Below are 26,008 nucleotides of genomic sequence, written 5' to 3'. Positions count from 1 at the left end.
TTTCTGCTTAAATAGTCCTGCAGCACATAGGAAAGTGATAGGAACTTTTGAGGTATCCTATATCTGCCACTTGTCAAGTATCATGCATGCATCATATCAATAGTGCAGTCACACAATGCCTGAAGAAATTATCACGTTTTCATTTAAAAAGTACTTAGTAACTCCTTTTGAAAAGTTTACCTGTATTTGAACCCCACTTTTATACTTGTCAATTTATAATTATTATTATTGCGCCATTTATTCCATGGTGCTTTAAATGTAATCAATCTAACATAATTGTCGTTGTGTTACAGGAACTCCTCAGAGATGCTTCCTCAGTTCTCCAGTGGTAAGGACCAGCCTGTCTGATTTCTTACAGTGCACAGATTTCAAACTTTTTTTTCCTTATAATTTCAAGGTGGCACTTGGGAAATGTTTTATCTTAGAAAACAAATCAACTTTGATCCCCTGCTGTAATGTCTGTATACTCTGTATACTCTTTTGCGTCCTCCCTGGCTCAGGAGATGTGGTATGATCAGATCATGTCCCTGTACAGTCAGACACAGCCATTAGGCTATGCGACCACGGGATATCGTACCTGTGGACTTTTCTGCAGGTATTTCCGCAGGTTCACGCAGCAACTCCCCAGAATCCGCAGCTATCCATTGCTGCCGTATTTCTGCAGTATTGTTGCGGTAAACCTGCGGAAACAGTGCGGATTTCATTGCGGAATTCCTGAGATTTTTTTCCGCCCTCTCTCCATAGTGGAAAGGCAGGCATTCCGCGGATAATTCTGCATGAATAATTGACCTGCAGTTACGTGCGGGAAATCTGCAGCATTGATACAGCACGTCTTATAATCCGGAAAATACGGTGTATGATTATCTCATGACAGGAATATATATATATATATATATATATATATATATATATATATATATATAATATATATATATATATATATATATATATATATATATATATATATATATATATATATATTATAATATTATAATTTTTTTTATTTATTTTTTTTATCACATCCAATTGTGGAACTTATTTTTATTCCAATATCTGTGATTAAATTGAACTACTTTGGTGGTACACCCCCTTCTAACTTTGAGTTTTCAGATTTGCATGTATGTTAAGCTTTTATCGGTATAGTCTGTCTGTTCTTCAGTCTTATATGAAATATGAACAAACTGTTTTCTTTATCGTTCCTATGGGAGACCCAGACCATGGGTGTATAGCTACTGCCTCCGGAGGACACACAAAGTTACTACACTCAAAACGTGTAGCTCCTCCCTCCCAGTATATACACCCCCTGCTAGCCAGTCCTAGCCAGTTTCATGCTTTGTGTCAGGAGGATCACACACACACATGCATCCTTTTTTGATTTTCATTTTTTCTACAGATTTGGAGAAAAGCGGGTCCACTGGACCCCCGGCATGTCCCTTCACACCCCCTGGCGGCGGTGCTGTTAAGGTTGATTCAGGGCAAGAGCCCTTCATGCCGCGCTCCTTCACCATCCCATGCTGGGGCTCTGGCTTGAAGTGGGAGCTAACACGGTTCTCACTGCTTTGCAGGAGACCGGCCTCCATCCGCAGCCCTTTGACAGGACCCTGCTGGACGGAGCACTGGACCCCCACCCCACCCAGGGACTGGACCCTGCGTCTCAAAGCTAAGTATAGAGACGTTATTCAGAGGGTCCTTCTGCAATGTGGGGCACTTTATTAGGGGGACAGTGTTTGACTTTGATAATGCTGCCGGCCGGTTCCACTGTTTTTTTTTCTGTGTACCGCGCCGATGATGCCTGATTTTCGGCCGCATGTTTAACTCTAGGCCCCGGCTTCAGCCGCGGCCTAGTTTCGTCTCGTTCCCCTGCATGTCAGTCATGCAGGGGGACGCTGCAGTGCCGCCAAACCGCCGCTCTGCACAGGGGAGGACACTCCTTGTTGAGGAGATGATTCCCTCCCCTGTACATTTCTTAGCCCTCCGATTCCCGCTCCTGGGTTAACCCCCGCCCCCCCCCCCTCACTCTAGCGCCATTTTCTCAGCGTTCTTAGTACGCTGATCGGCGCTGGCTGCTCTGCAGTGCAGAGGGAGTGAATATCTGGCTGGGGGTCCAGGCTTGGAACCTGGGGGGGCACTCACAATAGCGGCCTGACAAGTCACAACCTCTGGTTGTGCACTTTTATATACTATCAGGGCATTGTGAAGGAGTTAATTCTTTATTATAGAACCTCCTCCTCAGCAGCATGTCTCACTAGGAGCAAAGCTCCAAGGCTGTACACTACATGTTCTGCATGTAGGCTCATATTGCCTGAACCGGCACAGACCCATACTGTAATGGTTCTTATGTGGTGGTGCCTCAGCCTGGAGTCTCCCCAGGCTGAACCCCTGTCTTGTGTTTTCTAGACATTCTAGACAGAGCCCCCCACCTCTGCAGCAGGTCTCACAGAGCGAGGCTGCAGGCTGTTTTTTATTATCCACTGCTGGTAGTCTCGTACGGCTGTACCGAGCTCATAACCGCTGTGGCCCCTCAGCTTGGAGGCTCATGCATGGTCCCTCCAGCTGCTCCGGGTTCGGTGGCTGACCCCTGGGGGAATCTCTTTTTCCAGGGGTCGGCTGTCCCGGCATCCGCTGAGCATGCAACCCCCTTCTCAGGGCGTTTTCTGCTTGCTCAGCAAAGCTCACAGACCCCGTCCTCCTGACAGGGAGACGCAGGGTCCCCTGTCCTCCCCGTCCCGCAGCTCCGATACGAGCTGACTCACTGGACGAGGACGATGTCTCTATCAGGGGCTTGGACGCTGCTTTACGTACTTTGATCCGTCCGTAGATGACGGGGATGCGAATGATTAGATTGCGTCCATTATACTTGTATTGGACCTCCATCCGCCTGTATCAGGGGAGTATTCCCCGCTGGCAAAAAGGCATCAGTATACCTTTAACAAGACGAGGAGTGTGTTCCTTAACCACTCCAGTTTTCAGCCCGCTGCGTCCAAGCACGCAGCCTGTCCTGCAGATCCCACAGCGGGGTTCTGCTGCCTGTCTCCCCCTCCCATCAGAGGTGGTCAAGGAGTGTACTCATTCGCCAAGCGTGGCCACTCCGGTGTCCAGACTTTCAGCCCGGATAGTTGTATCAGTGGCTGACGGCACCTCTATAAGGATCCCACGGTACATTAATTTTGTACTGGACCTCAATCCGCCGGAGTTACCTTATCTAGGTGAACACAACGTGTGTTCCTTAACCACTCCAGTTTTCAGGCCCCTGTGACCAGCCCAGGGTCCGCTCGGACAGTCGCTTCCCATGAAGCGTGATTCTGAGGACTGGGTTTCCCCCGTCCACCAATGGTGGTCAAGAGGTGGGCTCATTCACCTCAGGTGGCTCAGCCCGGACCGTTATGTCAGTGGCTGATGGCTCCTCAGAGGAGATGCATTCCCTCACAGGGACTCTATGCCCAAGACGGTTGCCTGAACTTCCAGACTTCAGTCTTTCCATCCTCTGCCAAGTCTGCCATGCTGGACACCGCACAGCGGTGGTTTTGGCTACTTTCCTCGCTATCCGCAGGCTCCTGTGGCTTCGGCAATGGAAGGCAGATGCCTCTATAGAGGTTCCTTGCTGGGCTCCCCTTTGGTGGGACCAGTCTCTTCGGAACCAACTAGATGAAATTTAGGAAGCTCTCGGCGACGAGAGTTCTTCCTTGCCACAAACCTAAACCAGGGCAGGAATCAGTTGAGGTTTCGGTGGTTTCCGTTCCTCCATCTGATCGTCCTCTAGCTCGGCCTTAGTTCATAGAACCAAATGGCTTGAAGCTGCATCTTCAGAAGACCGCAGGAGATGCTACCACGGAGTCAGCTTCCTCCGAGCTATCTGGCCACGCCAACCACCTCCTTGGTTGGTGGCAGGCTCTCTCCACTTGGCGACGTATGGTTCTACCACGTCTCCGTTCAGTGGGGGCGAGTTTATATCTCCCATGGCTACAGGATGGAATTCTGTCCACCCGCCAAACAGATTTTTTTCTGTCAACTCCTCCCGGCTCCAAGGCCGCCGCCTTCTCACAGGCCGTGGCATTTCTTGCAGGCCAACGGAGTAATTGTTCCGGTTCCCGACTGGGAACGGTTCTGAGATTTTTGCTTAAATCTATTTCTAGTCCCCGAAGAGGGCGGTGCCTTCCGACCTGGATCTTTAGCTTTTCAAGCATGGTCAGGTGTGGCGTTTTCACATGGAGTCTCGGTCTTGTTCCGTGTGTTTTTCACCGGATCAATCAAGAACCCAAGGAGATTCCCTAGCAGCCAGCGGCATCAGGGATGCCTTTCGGCAAGGGTCAATCGCAGTTTCACACCAGCGTTGACTACGTTTTGCCATCGGAGTGGTCCAATTCGTGGCTCTTCCCTTGGGGTTAGCCACGGCCCCTCGAGTATTCTCCTTGGGGCTGCTGTGATTAGGGTCCTGCACCCCTAGGGATTGGCAGTGATCCTTTGCCCTGGACGGTTTTCTTCTCGGGGTTTCATCCAGTGCAGACTCTTAGTAGAGTACTTCGCTTACTCTCGCCACTCTAATCTATTCGGGTGGCTTGTCATTCTGTCCAGGTCCACTCTGACTTCGCACCAGAGGTTTTCAGGGACGCAATTCGAGACTCTGTCGGCACTTGTGAAGCTGCTCTTAGTCGATCAGTAGTCCCTCCGCTGGCGGTCGACGTCGTTCTATCAGACACCAAATAAGGTGCTGGTCAGAGGGTGGCGTCAATGGAAGCGATTCCTTGCCCAGTTTCTCCTGCGTCCTCTGAGACTGGAGGGTTTCCGCTGTACACGCGACCTCCCTCCTTCTCGGAGTGGTGACTTCGCCACTGACCAGGGGCTCGTTGCAGTGGTGGTTTCGGCCACTCTGTCTCAGGGATGCTCCTTCCTGGCCCCGTCCCGGGTGATCCTCACCAGGGTGCTGGTCTTTCCGCCTTGGGAGCAGTATATCTCCACCGTGGAGCGCAGGGCGCTTGGACTCTGTCCGAATCAGCCCTCTGGTTCAATGTGCTGGAAATCAGAGCTGTATTTCTAGCTCTCTAAGCCTTCACCATCTGTTGGCGGCTAGGCACATTCGAGTCCAGTCGGACAACGTGACAGCGTTTTCCTACATCAACTTCCAGGGCGGGACATTCAGCCGTCTGGCAATCTTGGCGGCTCATCATTCTTCAGTGGACAAGGGACTCCTAGTCCACCATATCCGCAGCCCACATCCTAGATGTGAAAACTGCGAGGCAGACTATTTCAGCTGTCCAACCGTGGTCCACAATCCTCAGGTTTTGCGGTAGGCACACTGGTTCATGTTTGATCCCAGCTTCGTCTCTACCTCTTGCCCAGAGTCCTGCGCAAGATCAGTTAAGGGGGCCGTCGGGTCATTCTCATTCTCCAGACTGACCCAGGCAGGCTTGGTACCCTGACATGCTCCTTCTGTCCGTTGGGTTGCCATGGCATCTTCCGGACCGTTCAGACCTTTTCTCAAAAGGGTCCGTTTTTTCCGTCAGAATTCTGGATTCTCAGATTGACGGCGTAGCTCTTGAGTCCTGGATCTTGGCGACTTCTGGTATCCTTCCTGAAGTCATCTCCGCTATGACTCGAGCTTCAAAGTGTCCTGTGACCTTTTTAGCCTTGCCGACCCTCCGGTCTCTTTCACAGTCCGGTTTACAGCTAGGACTATCCCTCATTAAGGGACAGGTCTCGGCTCTGTCAGTATGTGCCAGCGGCGTATCGTCCGGCTGGCTCCGGTGCGCTCCTTTCAGGGCGCATCTCACATTATTCCGCCTTTCCTGCGGCCTATGGAGCCCTGGGACCTTAATCCGGTCCTCCCGGTTCCCGGAAACCCCCCTTTGCGCCTCTTAGGGAGGTTTCTTTGTTTCATCTTTCACAGAAAGTAGTCTTCTAGTGGCTATAATTTCCCGCCAGAGAGTTCTGGCTGTACTCTCTTGGAGTCACCCCCTTCTTGGCCTTTTGCATCAAGACAAGGTGGTCTCCGTCCGACTCCGGACTTTTTTCCCTGAGGTGGTTACTGCTTCCACCTTATCCGGGGCAATTTTCCTGCCTTCCTTTTGTCCGGCTCCTGTTCATCGCTTGAGAAAGCGTTGCATATCCTGGATCTGGTGCGGGCGCTCCGGATCTATGTGTCTTGCACCGCCGTTATTAGGCAGTGCACCTCTCTCTGGTGCTGACCGCTAGTCAGCGTAGCGGTCTCTCGGCATCTAAGCCGACTCTGGTTCGTTGGCTTAGGTCGGCCATTTCCGAGGCCCAACAAGTGTACTCAAGTGCCTTCCCCGCCGGGGATCAGAGCACATTTGATCAGACCTGTCGGTGCCTTTTGGGCTTTCAGGCTCCAGGCTACGGCTCAGTAGGTCTGTCAGACTGCAGCTCGAATTAGTCTGCATACTTTTTTCGAAGCTCTATCCAAGGCATGCTTATGCTTTGGCAGACGCGGGCTTAGGCAGACGCATCTTTCAGGCGTCTGTCGCCCATTTGTGAAGTTAGGTTTTGCCTGCTTCTCAGTTGTCTGTTTATTCCCACCCATGGACTGCTTTGGAACGTCCCATGGTCTGGGTCTCCCATAGGAACGATAAAGAAAAAGAGAATTTTGTTTACTTACCGTAAATTCTTTTTCTTATAGTTCCGTCATGGGAGACCCAGCACCCTCCCTATTGCCTGTTGGCAGGTTTCTTGTTCCGGTGTCTTCACCGGCTGTTATTGTTGTAGACAGAGGTTCCGGTTCTTCCGGTTTTTACTCTGTCTCTTCTTGTGGGTGGATGTCCTCCTTCAGCTTTTGCACTAAACTGGCTAGGACTGGCTAGCAGGGGGTGTATATACTGGGAGGGAGGAGCTACACGTTTTGAGTGTAGTAACTTTGTGTGTCCTCCGGAGGCAGTAGCTATACACCCATGGTCTGGGTCTCCCATGACGGAACTATAAGAAAAAGAATTTACGGTAAGTAAACAAAATTCTCTTTTTTGTTTCCTATTCCAATAATCGCATAGAAAACTATATTTCTTACCAACAGTTAATTTCAATGACAGTGACTTGGGGGAACCTATTCTTGAAACCATTCTGGAAGCTGGAGACCTTCTGTACTTTCCTAGAGGCTTTATCCACCAAGGCGACTGTCTTCCTGATGCCCACTCTTTGCACATTACGGTCTCTTCGTTTCAGCGGAACAGTTGGGTGGACTTGCTGGACAGGGTGAGTATTGTGCTACGTCTTTCACTTGCCAACATTATCATTATATTGATATGTCTGTGGACCACACTTTACATTTTCAGTCATTTTAACTGGTTTTTCCTATCTTCAAAATCCTATCCCAAGATGAAGTAGGTGTCATAATTATATTAGCAAAAACTTCCTATTAGAAATGTAGTATAGTTCTCCTGATTAGCAATGTCTCTTACCTCGTGTGCAGGGCATTGTAGTAGCTTAGCTGTGCATGGTTATGACCAAGAGCAACTAGTGTCACTGAGTGGTCATAACCATGCATGCCTAAGCTGCAATGCCCTGCACATGAGGTAAGAGACATGGCTATATCAGGAGAACTATTATACTACATTTCTAATTGGAGGTATTTGCTATTATTATTCGTATCACATATTGAGATAGGATCTTGTAAATGGAAACACCTTTTTAAATCTACAATTGCTACTTCACTGTTGAGGTGTGGTTGTCCAGTCACTTGATGACAGCTGTAAGGAATCTGAATACTTTAGTCAATCATTTGATGGCACCTACTTGGGCATCCCCTTATTAAATACTGTATTCCCTAGTGTAAAATAATAATACACGTCCACTTTCCGCATTTGTGCCATTGTGTGCGGCTGGCGTTCTGGTGCACTGGTGACATCGGACGCAGTTCTAATGTAGCATAACAATGTGACGTGAGCGTAGGGGATCTAGTGCTGACATTGCAGGAATGGTTTGGGTGTATGTGGTGAGTATCTGTTCTTTATTTTTTTTTTTTCCACTTTGAACCCTTTAATTGACAAGTCACCAGATGTGATCCACAGTGGTTGTTTTCTTCTGCATTCTTTAGGGAGCATTTCCTGACTTTCTCCTTTGTAATGACTTTTTGTCCAGCTCCTTCCAGCCGCCCTGCAAATTGCAGCTGAAGATGATGTTCAGTTTCGGCAAGGGCTTCCTTTGGATTACCTTGATTATATGGGGGTACAGAATACTGACTCTGTAAGTATTTTTTTTTATTTAACAACCTTCTGTGCACTTATTTTTTATGTGGATAGAATAGAAACAAAGTAGTGTCCAAGTGCCTGCCGTTACGTGGACATTGGAAGCCACGGGTAGCCGGGGCACGTTATACCTTTTTGTGCTGTGAAACTGGGTGATTCAGTGTTCCTGAAGTGTCCTATACTTATAAAGGTGTTCATATGCAGGAAAAAAAGCCAAATGTTTATAAAGATAGAATAAAAATCACAGGATCTGGAGCAATACGTTATCTAATCTTCAGACTGAAACATTTCAGAAGTTTATTATCTTTTCTATATATAGTGAAGCTTAGAAAATCTTTTCTTTACCTAAACCAGAAAAAGTACTACATATTGAGATGAGATCTTGGAGATGGGAATACCCCTTTAAGGCTTCTGGTTCAGAACTGGTGTATGAGATTTCAGTCTTGAATTGTTCATTTCTTTCCAGTCTGTTACCTCTTGTTATTTCATAAGCTTTTAAGAAGATTTTTTCAATATAAAATAAATAAATGCATATATTTATTATTTTTTTTTTTTTTTTTGTATAGTTGGATCCGCGGAGAGGGAATTTTAAAGACAAAGTACAGTTGCTTATAAGGAAGTTGGCAGAGTACGCACCGGTGGATGCGGCTGTAGATCAGAAGTCTAAGGCATTCATGCATGATTGTTTACCTCCTGTCCTGACACCGGGTATGAACAAGTCAGGTTATATTTTGTTTTGCATGCAATGTATGGCGCTCGCTATCATTTTAAAGGGAATTTGTCAGGTGATTCATGCTGCCCAAACTGCGGGGTGCATGCATTCAGCCAGGTATATTATTCTATGAATCGCTCTGGTATTTGACTAGATATACAGTACTTTAAAGGGAACCTGTCGGATCAGGTAAGGCTATTACCCTTCAGATATAGGGTTAATCGGCAGGTTTATAGCGTTCGAAGCGTTAGGTGGTTGCCTGGTTGTAGTACTGAAAGTGTGACGCTCAGCAGAAAGCTACCTTTATACTTCCCAGGAGCCTCTGGCTTTCAGTGATAACAGCATGGCTGCAGTCACCACTCATAGCAGTGTGAACGGTGGCTCCAAGCACGCCCCGACACTTTGACAGTGCAGAGCCATGCATGACTGTTGCTGCAGTGCTGCAGTATTGTGCTCCGCTAATTAAAGAGGACCCTTCACCAAATATTTCACGTTGAACTGGATACAAGATGTAACCGTAACATCCTAGCAAATGGGCTTGTGTGCTCTCAAATACCAGGTGATTATTCATGTGACAACACTTAGATATGACACTTTGTTACAATGTAGTCAGTGTACAGCTTGTATAAGGCCTAAGCCACACAGCGAGAAAAACGGTGCTAGTGGAGTGCGGTAAAAAAACCGCATTCCATTCGGACCAATATTAGCCTATGTGCCAGCACCCATGAGCGATTATTTTCTCAGCCCTATTCGGGCCAAAAAAACAATTGCAGCATGCTGCGGGTGTAATGCAATCATTGTTTCTCTCGCACCCATTCAAGTCAATGGGACGAGAGAAAAATTGCACTGCACTCGCGGTACACCGGTGTACCACGAGTGCAGTGCGAGAATGGCAGTAGCCGGCAACGGAGGAGCGAGGGAAATAAATCCCTCCCTTCCCTCCTCCGCAGCACTGGGCCCCCCCCCCCCCAGCTGAGGTCCACTCGCACGATCGGACCTCTGTCGCAGGGGCACTAGCATGACACTCGGTTCTGCTGTACTGCTAGTGTGAGCCCTGTGTCATGCGAGGGGATCTCAGTAATCCCCGTGTGGCCCCAGCCTAACAGTGTAAATTTGATGCATATTGTTCCTTGATAGGGAAGCTTGAGGTGCACTTCATAGTGTTGTGGGTGCTTGCAAATTGATCCTATTGTCCATATATTTCTGTTCTAATGGATTAGTTACTATGTCTAACTTAGTTCTAGTCCAGGATTTTGGTCCGTTTGAGCTTCTGTACCTGCACTGTGCCCTTTTTTTGATATTACTTCTGGTGTGTTGTCCGGGGGGATGTACTGGAAAAGGGGACTTAGACCTACCGGTCATTCAATTTCCTGGAAGTCCCTCGAGACAGCATCATTATTTGGCCTCCCTCATGTTTTATCTTGCAGATGACTTTCTCTTGGTTTGTATTGATCATTTGCATCCACCCTTCTGTATTAATTTGATAAACACTGGAAGGTGGAGGGGCCTTTTAACCTTTTGGACTACCTCCTAGCATGCTGTCCTGAGGGACTACCTGGAAGTTCAATTACAGGTAGGTCTAATTCCCCTCATTTTGATCTTCAGAATCTATTACATCGCGTGGCCAGTCAACATGAAAAATTTGGTGAAGGGTCCTTCTTAATGCTGTTATCTGATATAACAGGTTCCCTTTTAGAGAACCATAGCTGTAGATGAGACTAGTCCTAGTCCGGTGCAGTAATACCAAATGTTTTAACATTTTAAATTTATCTCTTCACTTTTAATGGGAGAAAAGGGGGATGATTTCAAATTTTTGTGTATGTATAATGTGTGTGTACTTTTTTTTCATAAAGAAACCTGATTGTCTGATTCTTTGTTCTATATACTGCAGTGCTACGATCTTCCTGGGAGCACAGTCATAGCAGGCACAGGGGCCTTCATCAGGCCCAATGGAACACATCAGCACCCACAATTCACACTGCAATAGGGCTGAGGGGATGCAGAACCATGTGCCTTAAATGCTGCTCTCAAAGATTAATAGCAGAATGTAAGGGGTTAACAGCTTAGCGCTGATCTTTGCTGTTAGAGACAGATTCTGACTGCACAGCACAGCCAGCATCTGCCAGGTATGCCATGGCAGTAAGTCCAATGTTGAGAGCAGGGTAAAAGTAGTGTCAGCATAAAATGACTATTGAAACCAAGCACTGGCACTCGGTGTACCCTTGGTCTGGCCACAGTTCAATGCAGCTTCTCATGTACATTGTTCTTTATTTTCCTCTGGCTTCTGTAATCCCTGAGCTGTCAACAAAAATGGAGTGTAGAGGTAGATGGAAAACAAGTAGGTGGCAAGGTGCACTGTACTGTGGCCACACCAAGGGTGCACAGAGCACCTGTGCTTGGTTTGAACAGGCGCACTGAACTGTCATATCAAGCAATGTACAGAACACCTGTGCTTGGTTTGAAGAGTAATTTATTGCAATGCGACTGAGGGAATTGGCTCTCACTATGCTTCTACTTTTGATGGGTGACTCTGGTATCTTTACTAACTCTTCCACATTGTTTGTTTGTCTTTCTCACAGTAGAGAAAGCCCACAGTGTACATGGAGCTCCAGCCCGGTGGGAGAACGGAGACGTGAGAGACCACATCATTGAGCTTGAGAAAGAGACACAGATCCGATTTCTGAGAGCTGGGGTAGTAAGGTCAGTCACATGAACATCATAAGGTGATGGGAGCACGTCTTGTAAAATGTGAGATTGACTAGGGGAGGTGATGGATCAGTGATGACACAACCACTGGATACTTTTACCATTATACCAATAATGACCTTTCTGACTTGCGTAAATTTAAACCCTCCCCGGACCTCATGTTAATTCATTTTCCATGTCACAGTTTTGTGTAGCTGAAGAATTCCTTTATACTAAATAAGTGTGTGCGGTGTGTTGTCATGTTTTTTTCTTTAACGTTCCTTTGGGAGACCCAGACCTTGGTGTATAGCTTCTGCCTCCGGAGGACACACAAAGTACTACACCTAAAAGGTGTAGCTCCTCCCTCTGAGCCTATACACCCCCTGGTGAACCAGTCACAACCAGTTTTTTCGCTTTGTGTTCAGGAGGCATACATCCACACATGCGTTCTCATATGATTTTTTTCCTTTTTTTTTTTCCCTTTTTTTGGAAGAAGATTGAAGAAATGCGGGTCCACGTCTGGACTCCCGGCATGTCCCTTCTCACCCCACTGTGTCGGTGGTGTTGTAAGGTTGATTTCCAAAGCTGGAGCCTTACATGCCGTGCTCCTTCACCATCCCTCCTGGGCTCTGGATTGAAGTGGGAGCCACCACGGTCTCCATACCTGGCAGGAGACCGGTCTCCGGCCACAGCCCCTTGAGGACCCTGCTGTACCGGAGCACTCACCCCCAGGGACCTGGCCCTGCGTCTCAGCAGCTAAGTACCTTGAGACGTTCATATGTTGGGGGTCCCTGTCATTTATTGTGGGGGGAGAGTGTTTAATATGTTTTTTAGCATTTCCGGCCGGGCCTCTGGCTTTTCGCTCGAGAACCGCGCCAATAGTGCCTGCACGTCGGCCTCGCTGCTTAAATTTAGGCCCCGGCTTCGCCGGAGGCCTAGTTCTGTTACCTGCCCTCGCATGTCACTCATGCTGAGGGACAGGCATGGCCCCTCCCGGTGGCTGTCCTGCACAGGGGAGGGACCCTTCTCACTGCTTGTGTGCGACTCACAGGCTGTGGCAGCCTTGCAGGCCAACAGAGTAATTGTACCAGTTCCCGCCCGGGAACGGTTCAGAGGTTTCTACTCAAACCTCTTCCTAGTTCCCAAAAAGAACGGTACCTTCAGGCCCATCCTGGATCTCAAGCTTCTCAACAAGCATGTTTGGGTGCGGCACTTTCGCATGGAGTCCCTGCGATCAGTCATTGCCTCAATGACCCAAGGGGATTTCCTGGCGTCCATCGACATCAGAGATGCCTATCTGCATGTGCCCATTGCGGTTTCACACCAGGGTTGGCTACGCTTTGCAATAGGAGACGATAATTTCCAATTCGTGGCTCTCCCCTTCGGGTTAGCCACGGCCCCTCGGGTTTTCACCAAGGTCATGGCAGCCGTGATTGCGGTTCTGCACCTTCAGGGGTTGGCAGTGCTCCCCTACCTGGACGACCTTCTAGTCAAAGCGCCATCCAGCGCAGACTGTCAGCGGAGTGTCTCGCTCACTCTCAGCACTCTAGCCCAATTCGGGTGGCTTGTCAATCTTCCCAAATCCACTCTGACTCCGACCCAGAGTCTCACGTACCTAGGGATGCAGTTCGAGACTCTGCCGGCACTTGTGAAGTTGCCCTTAGACAAACAGCTGTCACTCCAGTTGGCGGTGCGCTCTCTCCTGAGGCCCCGCCGTTATACCCTCAGGCGTCTGATGCAGGTGCTGGGTCAAATGGTGGCGTCCATGGAGGCTGTTCCCGTTGCCCAGTTCCATCTGCGCCCCCTGCAGCTGGACATTCTCCACTGTTGGGACAAGCGGCCTTCCTCCTTACACAAGTCAGTGGCTCTGTCGCCACGGACCAAGAGCTCTCTTCAGTGGTGGCTTCGGCCCCTCTCCCTGTCCCAAGGGCGCTCCTTCCTGGCCCCGTCCTGGGTGATCTCACCACGGATGCCAATCTATCCGGCTGGGGAGCGGTATGTCTCCACCACAGAGCACAGGGCACTTGGACTCCGTCCGAGTCAGCCCTTTCAATCAATGTGCTGGAAATCAGAGCCGTGCTTCTGGCTCTCCTAGCATTTCACCATCTGCTGGCGGGCAGGCACATTCGAGTCCAGTCAGACAACGCGACAGCGGTTGCCTACATCAACCATCAGGGCGGGACACGCAGCCGCCTGGCAATGATGGAGGTACAAGGCATTCTTCAATGGGCGGAGGACTCCAGGTCCACCATATCCGCAGTCCACATCCCAGGCGTGGACAACTGGGAGGCAGATTATCTCAGCCATCAAAGCGTGGACGGTGGCGAGTGGTCCCTGCACCCGGCAGTATTTCAGTCGATCTGCCGCAAATGGGGCACTCCGGACGTGCACCTAATGGCATCCCGTCACAACAACAAAGTTCCTTTCTACGTGGCTCGCTCCCACGATCCTCAGGCCTTTGCCGCGGACGCTCTGGTTCAGGACTGGTCCCAGTTTCGTCTGTCCTACGTGTTTCCCCCTCTAGCCCTCTTGCCCAGAGTCCTGCGCAAGATCAGAATGGAGGGTCGTCGAGTCATCCTCATTGCACCGGACTGGCCCAGGCGAGCTTGGTATCCGGACCTGCTCCAACTGTCCGTAGAGCTGCTGTGGCCTCTCCCAGACCGTCCAGACCTACTCTCGCAAGGTCCGTTCTTCCGCCCGAATTCTGCGGCACTCAAATTGACGACGTGGCTCTTGAGTCCTGGATTTTGACGGCTTCTGGTATTCCCCCTGAAGTCCTCTCCACTATGACTCGGGCCCGTAAGTCTTCGTCCGCTAAGATCTATCACAGGACTTGGAAAATTTTCCTGTCCTGGTGCCGCTCTACCGGCCATTCTCCTTGGCCATTCTCCTTGCCGACACTTCTGTCTTTTCTACAGTCTGGTCTGCAGCTAGGTCTGTCCCTCAACTCTCTCAAGGGACAGGTTTCGGCCCTGTCAGTCCTGTTCCAGCGGCGTCTCGCTCGGCTGGCTCAGGTCCGCACCTTCATGCAGGGCGCGTCTCACATCATCCCACCTTACCGGCGGCCCTTGGACCCCTGGGACCTTAACTTGGTTCTCACGGTCTTGCAGAAACCCCCCTTTGAGCCCCTTAGGGAGGTTTCTTTGTATCGTCTCTCACAGAAAGTGGCCTTTCTGGTTGCTATAACTTGTCTCAGGAGAGTTTCTGATTTGGCTGCGCTCTCCTCGGAGTCACCTTTTTTAGTTTTTAATCTAGACAAGGTGGTTCTCCGTCCGACTCCGGACTTTCTTCCGAAGGTGGTTTCTCCCTTCCACCTTAACCAGGACATTACCTTACCTTCCTTCTGTCCGGCCCCTGTTCATCGCTTTGAAAAAGCTCTACATACTCTAGATCTGGTGCATGCTCTCCGGATCTATGTGTCTCGCACCGCTGCGCTTAGGCGGTGTACCTCTCTTTTTATGCTAACCACAGGTCGGCGCAAGGGCCTCCCTGCTTCTAAGCCGACCTTAGCCCGTTGGATTAGGTCGACCATTTCGGACGCCTACCAAAGTTCGCAGGCTCCTCCCCCGCCGGGGATCAAAGCGCACTCGACCAGGGCTGTCGGTGCCTCTTGGGCTTTTCGGCACCAGGCTACGGCTCAGCAAGTCTGTCAGGCTGCCACTTGGGCTAGCCTGCATACCTTCTCAAAGCACTACCAAGTGCATGCTCATGCTTCGGCAGATGCGAGCTTGGGCAGACGCATCCTTCAGGCGGTGGTCGCCCATTTGTGAAGTTAGGTTTCTGCCTACTTCTTAGTTTTTTTTTGTTTATTTCCCACCCAGGGACTGCTTTGGAACGTCCCAAGGTCTGGGTCTCCCAAAGGAACGTTAAAGAAAAAGAGAATTTTGTTTACTTACCGTAAATTCTTTTTCTTATAGTTCCGTCTTGGGAGACCCAGCACCCTCCCTGTTGCCTGTTGGCAATTTCCTTGTTCCGTGTGTTTTCACATGCTGTTGTCGTGAACAGAGTCTCCGGTTGTTCCGGCTTTTGCTCTGTTCTGCTTGTGGGTGGCTATTCTCCTTCAGCTTTTGCACTAAACTGGTTGTGACTGGTTCACCAGGGGGTGTATAGGCTCAGAGGGAGGAGCTACACCTTTTAGGTGTAGTACTTTGTGTGTCCTCCGGAGGCAGAAGCTATACACCCATGGTCTGGGTCTCCCAAGACGGAACTATAAGAAAAAGAATTTACGGTAAGTAAACAAAATTCTTTTTTTTATGCACCATTGCTTCTCATTGCCCAAATGAGGAAAAATGTGTCCCAGGGTCAGGGCATATGCAATGATCGGGTCAGTGTTCTCTAGCTGTCTAGTATTACTTTCCAGTAAGGATGTCTGCAAAGAAGCCGCTGTTCCTTCAGCTGGCTAGTACGGCTATATTAATACAACTAATGCATTATCCGCATTTTTTACGAATTAAAGCAGACACTGTGATCATGGTTTTTAACCCCTTCACGACCTTTGACGTACCCATACATCCTGGTAGGGAAGGGGCTTCCGAAACATGACATATGGGTATGTCATGGTGATCATGCTGGACACAAAAGCTTGCCCTCGTAATCGCTGTCTGGAACTCTGCTTCTCTTCTGTTCAATCGGCGCCCCTGCAACATCATTGTGAGAGCCTGATCATTGCCATGACAACCTGATGTCTTTAGCTCCCTCTAGGTCAGCTAGCTACAGCAAGCCTGTTAGACCATGCCAGGAGCTTGGTCTAAGAGGCTATTGTCAGTGCTTCAATGACTTTATGCACCGACTGCAATGCATTATATAAATCTATATCAGCAATCAGAGTAATGAAAGTTAAAGTCCCATAGAGGGACTAAGTAAAAATAAAAAAAAAAACTTGTAGAAAAAAAAATAAAAAAAAAATATATTTTTTTTATTTGTAAAGAAAAAAAACGTTCATATTTATTGGTAAACTTATGAAAGAACGAAAATAAACAAAAAAATACACACATTTGGTATTGACATCTGGAACAACCCGACCTATAAAACTCACACTATTTAATCCCTTCAGTGCACATTACAGAAAATAAATAAAAAAAAAAAAAAAAAAAAGTGGCAACATTTTTATTTTTTGTAAAACCACCTAACAAAAGGAATAAAATGTGGTCAAAAATTGAAATTGTTAATAAAACGAAGTTAAAAAAAAAAAAATGTGGTCAAAAAGATGAATATAAATAAAAATGGTGTTGCTAAAAACCATTTTGTCCTCCAAAAAACAAGCTGCCATACTGCACCATCGGCAGAAAAATAAAAAAAAAGTTCTGTCTCTGAACATAACGATGCAAAAATATTTTTTTTTTCTATAAGTTTTTATTGTGCAAAACATAAAGACAAATGTGGTAACACTGTAACCAAAACTTAGCCAAAGAATTAAGCGGTCTTATGACTTTTACCACAGTGAACAACATGAAAAAAATAAATCCTGAATTTTTTTTTTTCTTGTTCTTTCTACCTACTAAAAATCAGAATAGAAAACCAATAAAAAAAAATTGTACCAATAAAGGTGTGAACTCGTTCCGCAAAGAAACAAGCCACCAGCAGAAATAAAGAAAAATTATAGCTCCCAAATAAGACTATGCAGATAAAAATAAAGATTTTGTATAAAAAAAAAAACGAACAAAAACAAAAGTTTGTGTGTGATTGTTGCCAAACGTAAAAAAAAAATCGAACATTAATAATCTGGTATTGCTGTAATCGCACTGACCTAATGAATGAAGCTGTCTAATAACTTATCTCGCACAAGGAATGGAATAAAAAGAAAATCTAACCAATTCTTCTTTTGCCTTCCTCTGGATCAACATGTTAGGCTACAGGTTGAACTAGATAGACTTAGAGTCTCCCTTCAACCTTAAAAACTATGAAACTATGAAACTATGACCTGCTGTTGAATTGTTTATTCTGCACAAAGATTGTAGAAAGGCTTAGCTCACATTTATCCTGCGCTCTATGCTGAGCACTTACACTGTGGTTTCTATGTAAATCTCTGAAACAGATGGAACACCTGACAGAAGATTCCATATAATGGGGCAGATGGAGTCACTGTGGACTCTTATCTGGCTTATGATCCAACGTTCTCCCTCTTTTTAGGATTTCACAAAAGCTCTGTCGGACACAGGTTTATGCACCTCTGGAAAGCTGTACTCTACTAAATGGAGCTCAGAGTAACTCCTCCTGCCTCATTAGTGAATGGCTGCATTAGGAGTTTATTCTGAATCGCGTGTTTCAGATATTTCGATTGAAACTCTGATGTATGTGTTCAGCATGGAGCACTGGATACATGTGAACTGAACCAAATTGCCACCAATAAAAGCTTCATCTCGACTCGCAAAAAACAAGTCCCCACTCCGGTACTTCACCTGTTCACAGAAATATAGGGGGTGTCCAAGTTACTGGAAGCATTACTGCTCTGGAAAAGCGACATGGCTCCCACCAAAAGAAATCTAGCTAAATATGCGCTCCTAAATCCAAATGTCCACCTCTAATCTGAGCCCCACAATGTGCCTAAATCGTAGTTAACATCCATATGTTTGCCATTATTGTAGTGAGAAGAGCCCACTTATTTTACAGGTGAGAAGCTCAAGAAGCACAAGCTGGGCACAATGCATTGGGCACTACAATGTATTGGGCACTGTAATGGCATATTACAATTTTCACTCTGCAACTTTCACTGCTTGTTTGTTTCTGGGAAAACGCCCATAGTGTAGAAATAGTCACTACACCATAGATGAATTCCCAGAGGGGTGTAAATTCTATGGAGGAGTCACTTGATCTGCAATTCCACTGTTTAGGCTCATCAGGGGCTCTGCAAATAGAGTCCGCAAGCCGGTCTATAAAAATCTGCACCACAAAAGTCAAATAGCACTCCTTCCCTTCTGAGCCCTGCTGTGTGACCAAACAGCATTATATGGGGTATTGCCACGTTCAGCGAAACTTGTGTAACAAATTGTGATCTTTTTAGCCATTTCTTGAGGCAGAACAGTAATTTAGTGATTAAAAATGCAATTATTTGTTTGTTTTTTTTATCACAGAATGGTATACCTTTTTTGACATATCTGTGGTGTCAATATCCTCATTGCATCACTATATTCACTGAGGGGTGCAGTTTGTAAAAAAAAAAAGTGAATGTCCCGGCACCTCAGGGGCTCTGCCAATGCGACATGACTATTCCAGCAAAATCTGCATTTCGGTATGGTGCTCTTCCCTTCTGAGCTTTGCACTGTGCATGAAAAGTAGTTTCCAACCACATATAGGATATTAGAAAACTTGGGAAAAATTGCTTAATAAACTATGGTCCATTTCCTCCTAATAGTCCTTTTTGAAAACATTTTACTGGAAAAATTTTAATTTTTAATTTCTGCAGCCCACTGTCACACAATTCTGTGAATCATCGGAGTTGATATTGCACACTGCATTTCTGGTCGAATTCCACAATAGATGTACTTTCCAAAATTAGGTCACGTGTGCGGTTTCTGATGTTTTGGTATCATAGCGGCTCTGCAAATGTGACATAGTGGAGGAAACCAGGTGATCCAGCTCTACTGGGGCAAAGTCCGGCATGCACGGATACACTCTGACAGTGCACGGGTCCAATGAAAGAGAAGAAAAAATGTCCAGCTTCCGGAATAATAGTAAAACTGCTGCAATTTTATTTAAGGACATGAAAAATGACACAATGACAAAAATAGGGAGCCCATATGTGGCATAAGGCTACGCGTTTCGAACGCTGCCTGCGTTCTTTGTCAAGCCTAAGTGAATAGATCTTGCTCACAAGTATTTAATCTCACTCCTACCAATGGGAGGAGTGTGCTTAATCAGAAAACACATGTGCCAACATGGGGTAGATAACATACAAAACAACAATACAAAAATTCAACAATAAAAAATATATAAATCTTATATATATATATATATATATATATATATATATATATATATATATATATATATATATATATATATATATATATATATATATATATATATATATTAGTATATATATATATATATATATATATATATATATATATATATATATATATATATATATATATATATATATATATATATATATATATATATATATATATATATATATATATATATATATATATATATATATATATATATATATATATATATATATACATATATACCATTGGGTATTCTAGTTCCCAAATTAAATATCCAAAAAGCCTCACGTGTGTGAACTTGATGTTGGATATCACCACCACGAGGAGAGATTTTAACTTTTTCTAAACCAAAAATACGCAGGGAATTAGTATTGCAATTATGATGTGAAATGAAATGTCTGGATGCCGATGAGAGATTTCTGGCTGGAATAACGGTGCCCTTAGAATTATAAATATCCCGGATATGTTCATTAAAACGCACCTTGAGTTTTCTCACTGTGTAACCAATATAAAGTAAATTACAGCTGGTGCACTTAATGCAATAAACCACATTAGTGGTATTACAATTAATGTACCTCAAAATGGAATATGTGGCAGTCTCACCAGCATTTGAAAATGAGCTACAGGGTAAAGCAAATTCACATGTGTGGCAACGAGAAGTGCCGCACTTAAAAAATCCCTTGTGTTCAAGCCAGGTGGAAACAGGTTTATTTTTTACAAAAAAACTAGGTAAAAGAATGTTGCCCAGGGAAGGTGCTTTTTTAGCAACCACAGTGCAACCAGATTGCAGTATGGTTGCAAGAACAGGATCCTCATTTAAAACGGGTAAATACCGTTTGATGATGTTTTTAATGTGATTAAATTGTGTGCTGTATTGTAAAGAAAGCACTATTTTATTATACAATTTCGTATTATTCTTATTATTATTATTTTTACATTCAGAATTTTTATTTGAAAAATCTATCATATATATATATATATATATATATATATATATATATATATATATATATATATATATATATATATATATATATATATATAATGATTTATATATTTTGTATTGTTGAATTTTTGTATTGTTGTTTTGTATGTTATCTACCCCATGTTGGCACATGTGTTTTCTGATTAAGCACACTCCTCCCATTGGTAGGAGTGAGTTTAAATACTTGTGAGCAAGATCTATTCACTTAGGCTTGACAGAACGCAGGCAGCGTTCGAAACGCGTAGCCTTATGCCACATATGGGCTCCCTATTTTTGTCATTGTGTCATTTTTCACGTCCTTAAATAAAATTGCAGCAGTTTTACTATTATTCCGGAAGCGGGACATTTTTTCTTCTCTTTCAAATGTGACATAGTGCCTGCAGTAGTCTATTCCTGCCAAATCTAGAGCACCTTTTTCTTTCCAAGCCCTGCATTGCACCCAAACAGTAGATTTCCACCACATAAAGGGTATCTGTGTACTCGAGAAATTGCACAACAAATTGTACTGTCCATTTTATGATTTAAACTTTTAAGCTAAAAAAATAAATATGTTTTAAAAATGATGGTGATGTAAATGTTAAATGTTATTTATTAATTATTTTGTGTGACATAACTTTCTGGTTTAAGGGCAGCACTATGGGGGCGATATCTAACACAGGGGGACTTGTGCGATCTATATAGGGGCCATGGGCAGCACTATGGGGGCGATATCTAACACAGGGGGACTTGTGCGATCTATAGGGGCCATGGGCAGCACAGGGGGACGTGTGCCATCACAAGGGGGCTATATTCAATATAAGGGGGCCATATCCAGATTAAGGGGGGCTAATTTTAGGATGGGGGGCTATGAGGGACATATTCCCTATATGATTTGTTAGAGGGACACTGGAATTATAAGATGGACCCCATTTAACATAAAAAAAAATCTCTTCCTTTGTCGCTCCATTGGGAGACCCAGACAATTGGGTGTATAGCTTCTGCCTCCGGAGGCCACACAAAGTATTACACTTTAAAAAGTGTAACCCCTCCCCTCTGCCTATACACCCTCCCGTGCATCACGGGCTCCTCAGTTTTATGCTTTGTGTGGAAGGAGGCACACATCCACTCATGCATTCTCATTTTAGTTATATCGGTTGGAAGAAAAGTGGGCCCCCACGGGGCCCCCGGCATGTTCCCTTCTCACCCCACTACGTCGGCGGTGCTGTTAAGGTTGAGGTACCCATTGTGGGTACAAAGGCCGGAGCCTCATGCCGTCTCCTTCACCATCCCTTAGCGGCTCTGGGAGAAGTGGGATCCTGAGCGGTCATCCATTCACTGGGACCGTGCTCCCTCCGCAGCCCCTGTGGGAATCTGTCGGACAGGAGTTGATTTATCCTCAGGGACCGGGCCCTGCATCACTAAGGTACTCTGTGTCCCCATGGGGATGTGCATGGAGCGCCTTCATCCCGGACGCTGCAGCAGCTGCTTATTTGTGACGGCCGGCGGACTTCCGCGCCGACCGCGCCTGTTTGTCGGCCGCGGTCTTAAATTTAGTCCCCGGCTTCAATTGCGGCCTAGTATCAAAACTCCCGCCCCCGGGCCTGTCTATCAGGGGCAAGGGCGAGACTGCCGACCTGACGTCAGTTGTGAGGGCCGGAGCATCCTGTATGTTTCCTCCCCCCTCACTGATCACTGTGGGGACTCCAGATTCCCGCACTTTTCTAGCGCCGCCCACGGCCCCACTCCTCCCCAGAGAGCTCCGGCAGCCATTTTTTTGGCATTCTGCCTGTGGAGGATTTCCAGGAAAGAGCTCTGCAACGCTGGGAGACCTAAGGCAGGGAATCTGGAGGACACACACTCCGCTTTTTAGCGGTCGGTAAGCCATACCGGTCACCCGGTGCTGGTCCCCTTAGGGTGCCGGAATAGATACTATATATATATTTATATATTTCTGTTTGGTCGGGCTGTATACCCTTTCCCATATACCCTCAGTGATCACTCTCCTAGGAGACAACAGCATGTCGTCCACAAGGAGCAAGGGTGCCAAGGCACAGGGTTATTTTGCGACCTGTACCTCTTGTGCGGCTAAGTTACCTGCGGGTTCCACCTACCCTCACTGTGAGCAATGCTCAACCCCTGTTTTGCTTGCTCAGCCGGAGCCTCGGTCACTAGTGGGCCCCTCGGCTCAGGTAGAACCCCTTGCTCCCCCTGTCCAGGCGGCAGGGACAGAGTTTGCAGTTTTTGCTGAAAAACTCTGAGTCACTCTCACAATCCATGGCTCAGTCTATGGACAAATGGTCTGCCAAGCTGCTTGAAGCTTTGCAGTCCAGACCGGTCCTTCCACAGGCCCCGGGCCCTGTTGGATCTTCGCCTCCAGGCCCCTCTCTGTCCGCGCCGCAGCACGTTCCCAGGGGGGGCCCTAGGTCTCATGTGGAGGACTCCGGCCCGGACCACAGTCCCAGACCGGCTAAGCGGGCCCGCTGGGAATCTTCCCCGACTTCTTCACGCTGCTCGGGTTCCCAGCTTGAGGACTCTCTGGAGGACGAGGCGGACGTCGCAGCTCAGGGCTCTGACCCTGACGTTGCTCTCAATCTTGATACACCTGAAGGGGACGCCATAGTAAATGACCTTATCTCGTCCATCAACCAGGTGTTAGATATATCTCCCCCGCCGCCACCTGTAGAGGAGGCGACTTCTCAGCAGGAGAAACACCAGTTTCGGTTCCCTAAACGTACACGGAGTGAGTTTTTCGATCACTCTAACTTCAGAGATGCTGTCCAGAAGCCCAGAGTGGTTCTGGACAAGCGCTTTACTAAGCGCCTTACTGACACACGTTACCCCTTCCCCTCTGACGTTGTTAAGGGTTGGGCTCAATGTCCCAAGGTGGATCCCCCAGTCTCTAGATTGGCGGCTAGATCTGTGGTATCGGTTGCAGATGGATCATCGCTAAAGGATGCCACTGACAGGCAGATAGCGCTCCTGGTGAAATCCATCTATGAAGCCACGGGCGCGTCTTTTGCCCCGGCTTTTGCAGCCGTGTGGGCACTCCAAGCTATCTCAGCTTGTCTGGCTGAGATTACTGCGGTCACACGTAATTCTGCTCCGCAGGTTGCGTCTTTGACTTCTCAGGCGTCAGCTTTTTCTTCCTACGCCATGAACGCAGTTCTAGACTCTGCTAGCCGTACAGCGGTGGCATCCGCTAACTCTGTGGCAGTCCGCAGGGCCATGTGGCTGCGCGAATGGAAGGCAGACTCGGCTTCCAAGAGGTTCTTAACCGGTTTGCCGTTTTCTGGCGACCGCTTGTTTGGCGAACGATTGGATGAGATTATTAAGGAATCCAAGGGAAAGGACTCCTCCTTACCCCAGTCCAAACCGAAGAGACCTCAGCAACGGAAAATACAATCGAGGTTTCGGTCCTTTCGTCCCTCCGCCAAGCCACAATCCTCTTCGTCCAGCAGGCCGGAGAAAGGCCAGAGGAACTCCTATGCGTGGCGGTCCAAGTCACGCCCCCAAAAGGCCGCAGGAGGCACTGCTTCCAAGGCGGCCTCCTCATGACTCTCGGCATCCCCGAACCGCATCCTCGGTCGGTGGCAGGCTCTCCCGCTTTTGCGACGCCTGGTGGCCACATGTTCAAGACCGATGGGTGAGAGACATTCTGTCTCACGGTTACAGGATAGAGTTCAGCTCTCGTCCCCCGACTCGTTTCTTTAGAACCTCTCCGCCCCCCGAGCGAGCTGATGCACTTTTTCAGGCGGTGAACGCTCTGAAGACAGAAGGAGTTGTGATCCCTGTTCCCCCCCCAGGAACATGGTCGCGGCTTTTACTCCAACTTGTTTGTGGTGCCAAAGAAGGACGGCTCGTTCCGTTCCGTTCTGGACCTCAAACTGCTCAACAGACATGTGAGCACCAGACGGTTTCGGATGGAATCTCTCCGCTCGGTCATCGCTTCGATGTCACAAGGAGACTTCCTAGCATCGATCGACATCAAGGATGCATATCTCCATGTGCCGATCGCACCCGAACATCAACGCTTTTTGCGTTTCGCCATCGGGGACGAACACCTTCAGTTCGTGGCTTTGCCTTTCGGCCTGGCGACAGCCCCAAGGGTGTTCACCAAGGTCATGGCATCTGTTGTGGCGGTCCTACACTCTCAGGGCCACTCGGTGATTCCCTACTTAGACGATCTTCTGGTCAGGGCACCCTCTCAGATGGCGTGTCAAAAGAGCCTTTCCGTCGCTCTGGCGACTCTCCAGCAGTTCGGGTGGATCATCAACTTCCCAAAATCCAAGTTGACACCGACCCAATCACTGACGTACCTTGGGATGGAGTTTCATACTCAGTCAGCAGTAGTCATGCTACCGCTGGACAAACAGCTTTCGCTGCAGGCAGGGGTGCAATCTCTTCTTCGGGGTCAGTCACACCCCTTGAGGCGCCTCATGCACTTCCTGGGGAAGATGGTGGCAGCGATGGAGGCAGTGCCCTTCGCGCAATTCCATCTGCGGCCACTCCAGTGGGACATTCTCCGCAAATGGGACAGGAGGTCGACTTCCCTCGACAGGAACGTCTCTCTTTCCCTTGCAACCAAGATGTCACTTCAGTGGTGGCTCCTTCCCAACTCTCTGTCGCAGGGAAAAGCCTTCCTACCCCCCACCTGGGCTGTGGTCACCACGGACGCGAGCCTGTCAGGGTGGGGGGCGGTTTTTCTCCACCACAGGGCTCAGGGAACCTGGACTCCGATAGTCATCCCTTCAGATCAATATTCTGGAGATAAGGGCAGTGTATCTAGCCCTATTGGCCTTTCATCGGTGGCTGGAGGGCAGGCAGATCCGGATCCAGTCGGACAACGCCACTGCCGTCGCATACATCAACCACCAAGGCGGCACTCGCAGTCGTCAAGTCTTCCAGGAAGTCCGACGGATTCTGCAGTGGGTGGAAGCCACAGCTTCCACCATCTCCGCAGTTCACATCCCGGGCGTAGAAAACTGGGAAGCAGATTTTCTCAGTCGACAGGGCATGGACGCGGGGGAATGGTCTCTTCACCCAGACGTGTTTCGAGAGATCTGTCGCTGCTGGGGAACGCCGGACGTCGATCTCATGGCGTCACGGCACAACAACAAAGTCCCGGCATTCATGGCCCGGTCTCAAGATCACAGAGCTCTGGCGGCGGACGCATTAGTTCAGGATTGGTCGCAGTTTCGACTGCCCTATGTATTTCCTCCTCTGGCGATGCTGCCCAGAGTGCTGCGCAAAATCAGGTCCGACTGTCGTCGCGCCATTCTCGTCGCCCCAGATTGGCCGAGGCGGTCGTGGTACCCGGATCTGTGGCATCTCATGGTGGGTCAACCGTGAGCGCTCCCAGACCGCCCAGACTTGCTGTCACAAGGGCCGTTTTTCCATCTGAATTCTGCGGCCCTCAACCTGACTGTGTGGCCATTGAGTCCTGGCTCCTAGCGTCCTCAGGGTTTTCTCAAGATGTCATTGCCACTATGAGCCAGGCCAGGAAACC

General features: G+C 47.6%; 1 protein-coding gene across 2 annotated transcripts in view; it reads left to right on the top strand.

The window, feature by feature from the left end:
- Nucleotides 1-26,008, top strand: part of RIOX1 (ribosomal oxygenase 1) — a 69,850-nt gene that overhangs the window by 31,299 nt on the left and 12,543 nt on the right. For both annotated transcript variants that reach the window (XM_075338135.1, XM_075338134.1), the window contains 5 exons: nucleotides 294-328; nucleotides 7,019-7,197; nucleotides 8,083-8,187; nucleotides 8,756-8,897; nucleotides 11,481-11,601. In XM_075338135.1, coding sequence (XP_075194250.1) covers nucleotides 294-328; nucleotides 7,019-7,197; nucleotides 8,083-8,187; nucleotides 8,756-8,897; nucleotides 11,481-11,601 — 582 coding nt within the window. The remainder of the gene's footprint in view (nucleotides 1-293; nucleotides 329-7,018; nucleotides 7,198-8,082; nucleotides 8,188-8,755; nucleotides 8,898-11,480; nucleotides 11,602-26,008) is intronic.

Source organism: Anomaloglossus baeobatrachus, chromosome 3, assembly GCF_048569485.1.
Source record: "Anomaloglossus baeobatrachus isolate aAnoBae1 chromosome 3, aAnoBae1.hap1, whole genome shotgun sequence".
Lineage (NCBI taxonomy): Eukaryota > Metazoa > Chordata > Amphibia > Anura > Aromobatidae > Anomaloglossus > Anomaloglossus baeobatrachus.
This window is presented reverse-complemented; position numbering and strand designations above follow the sequence as displayed.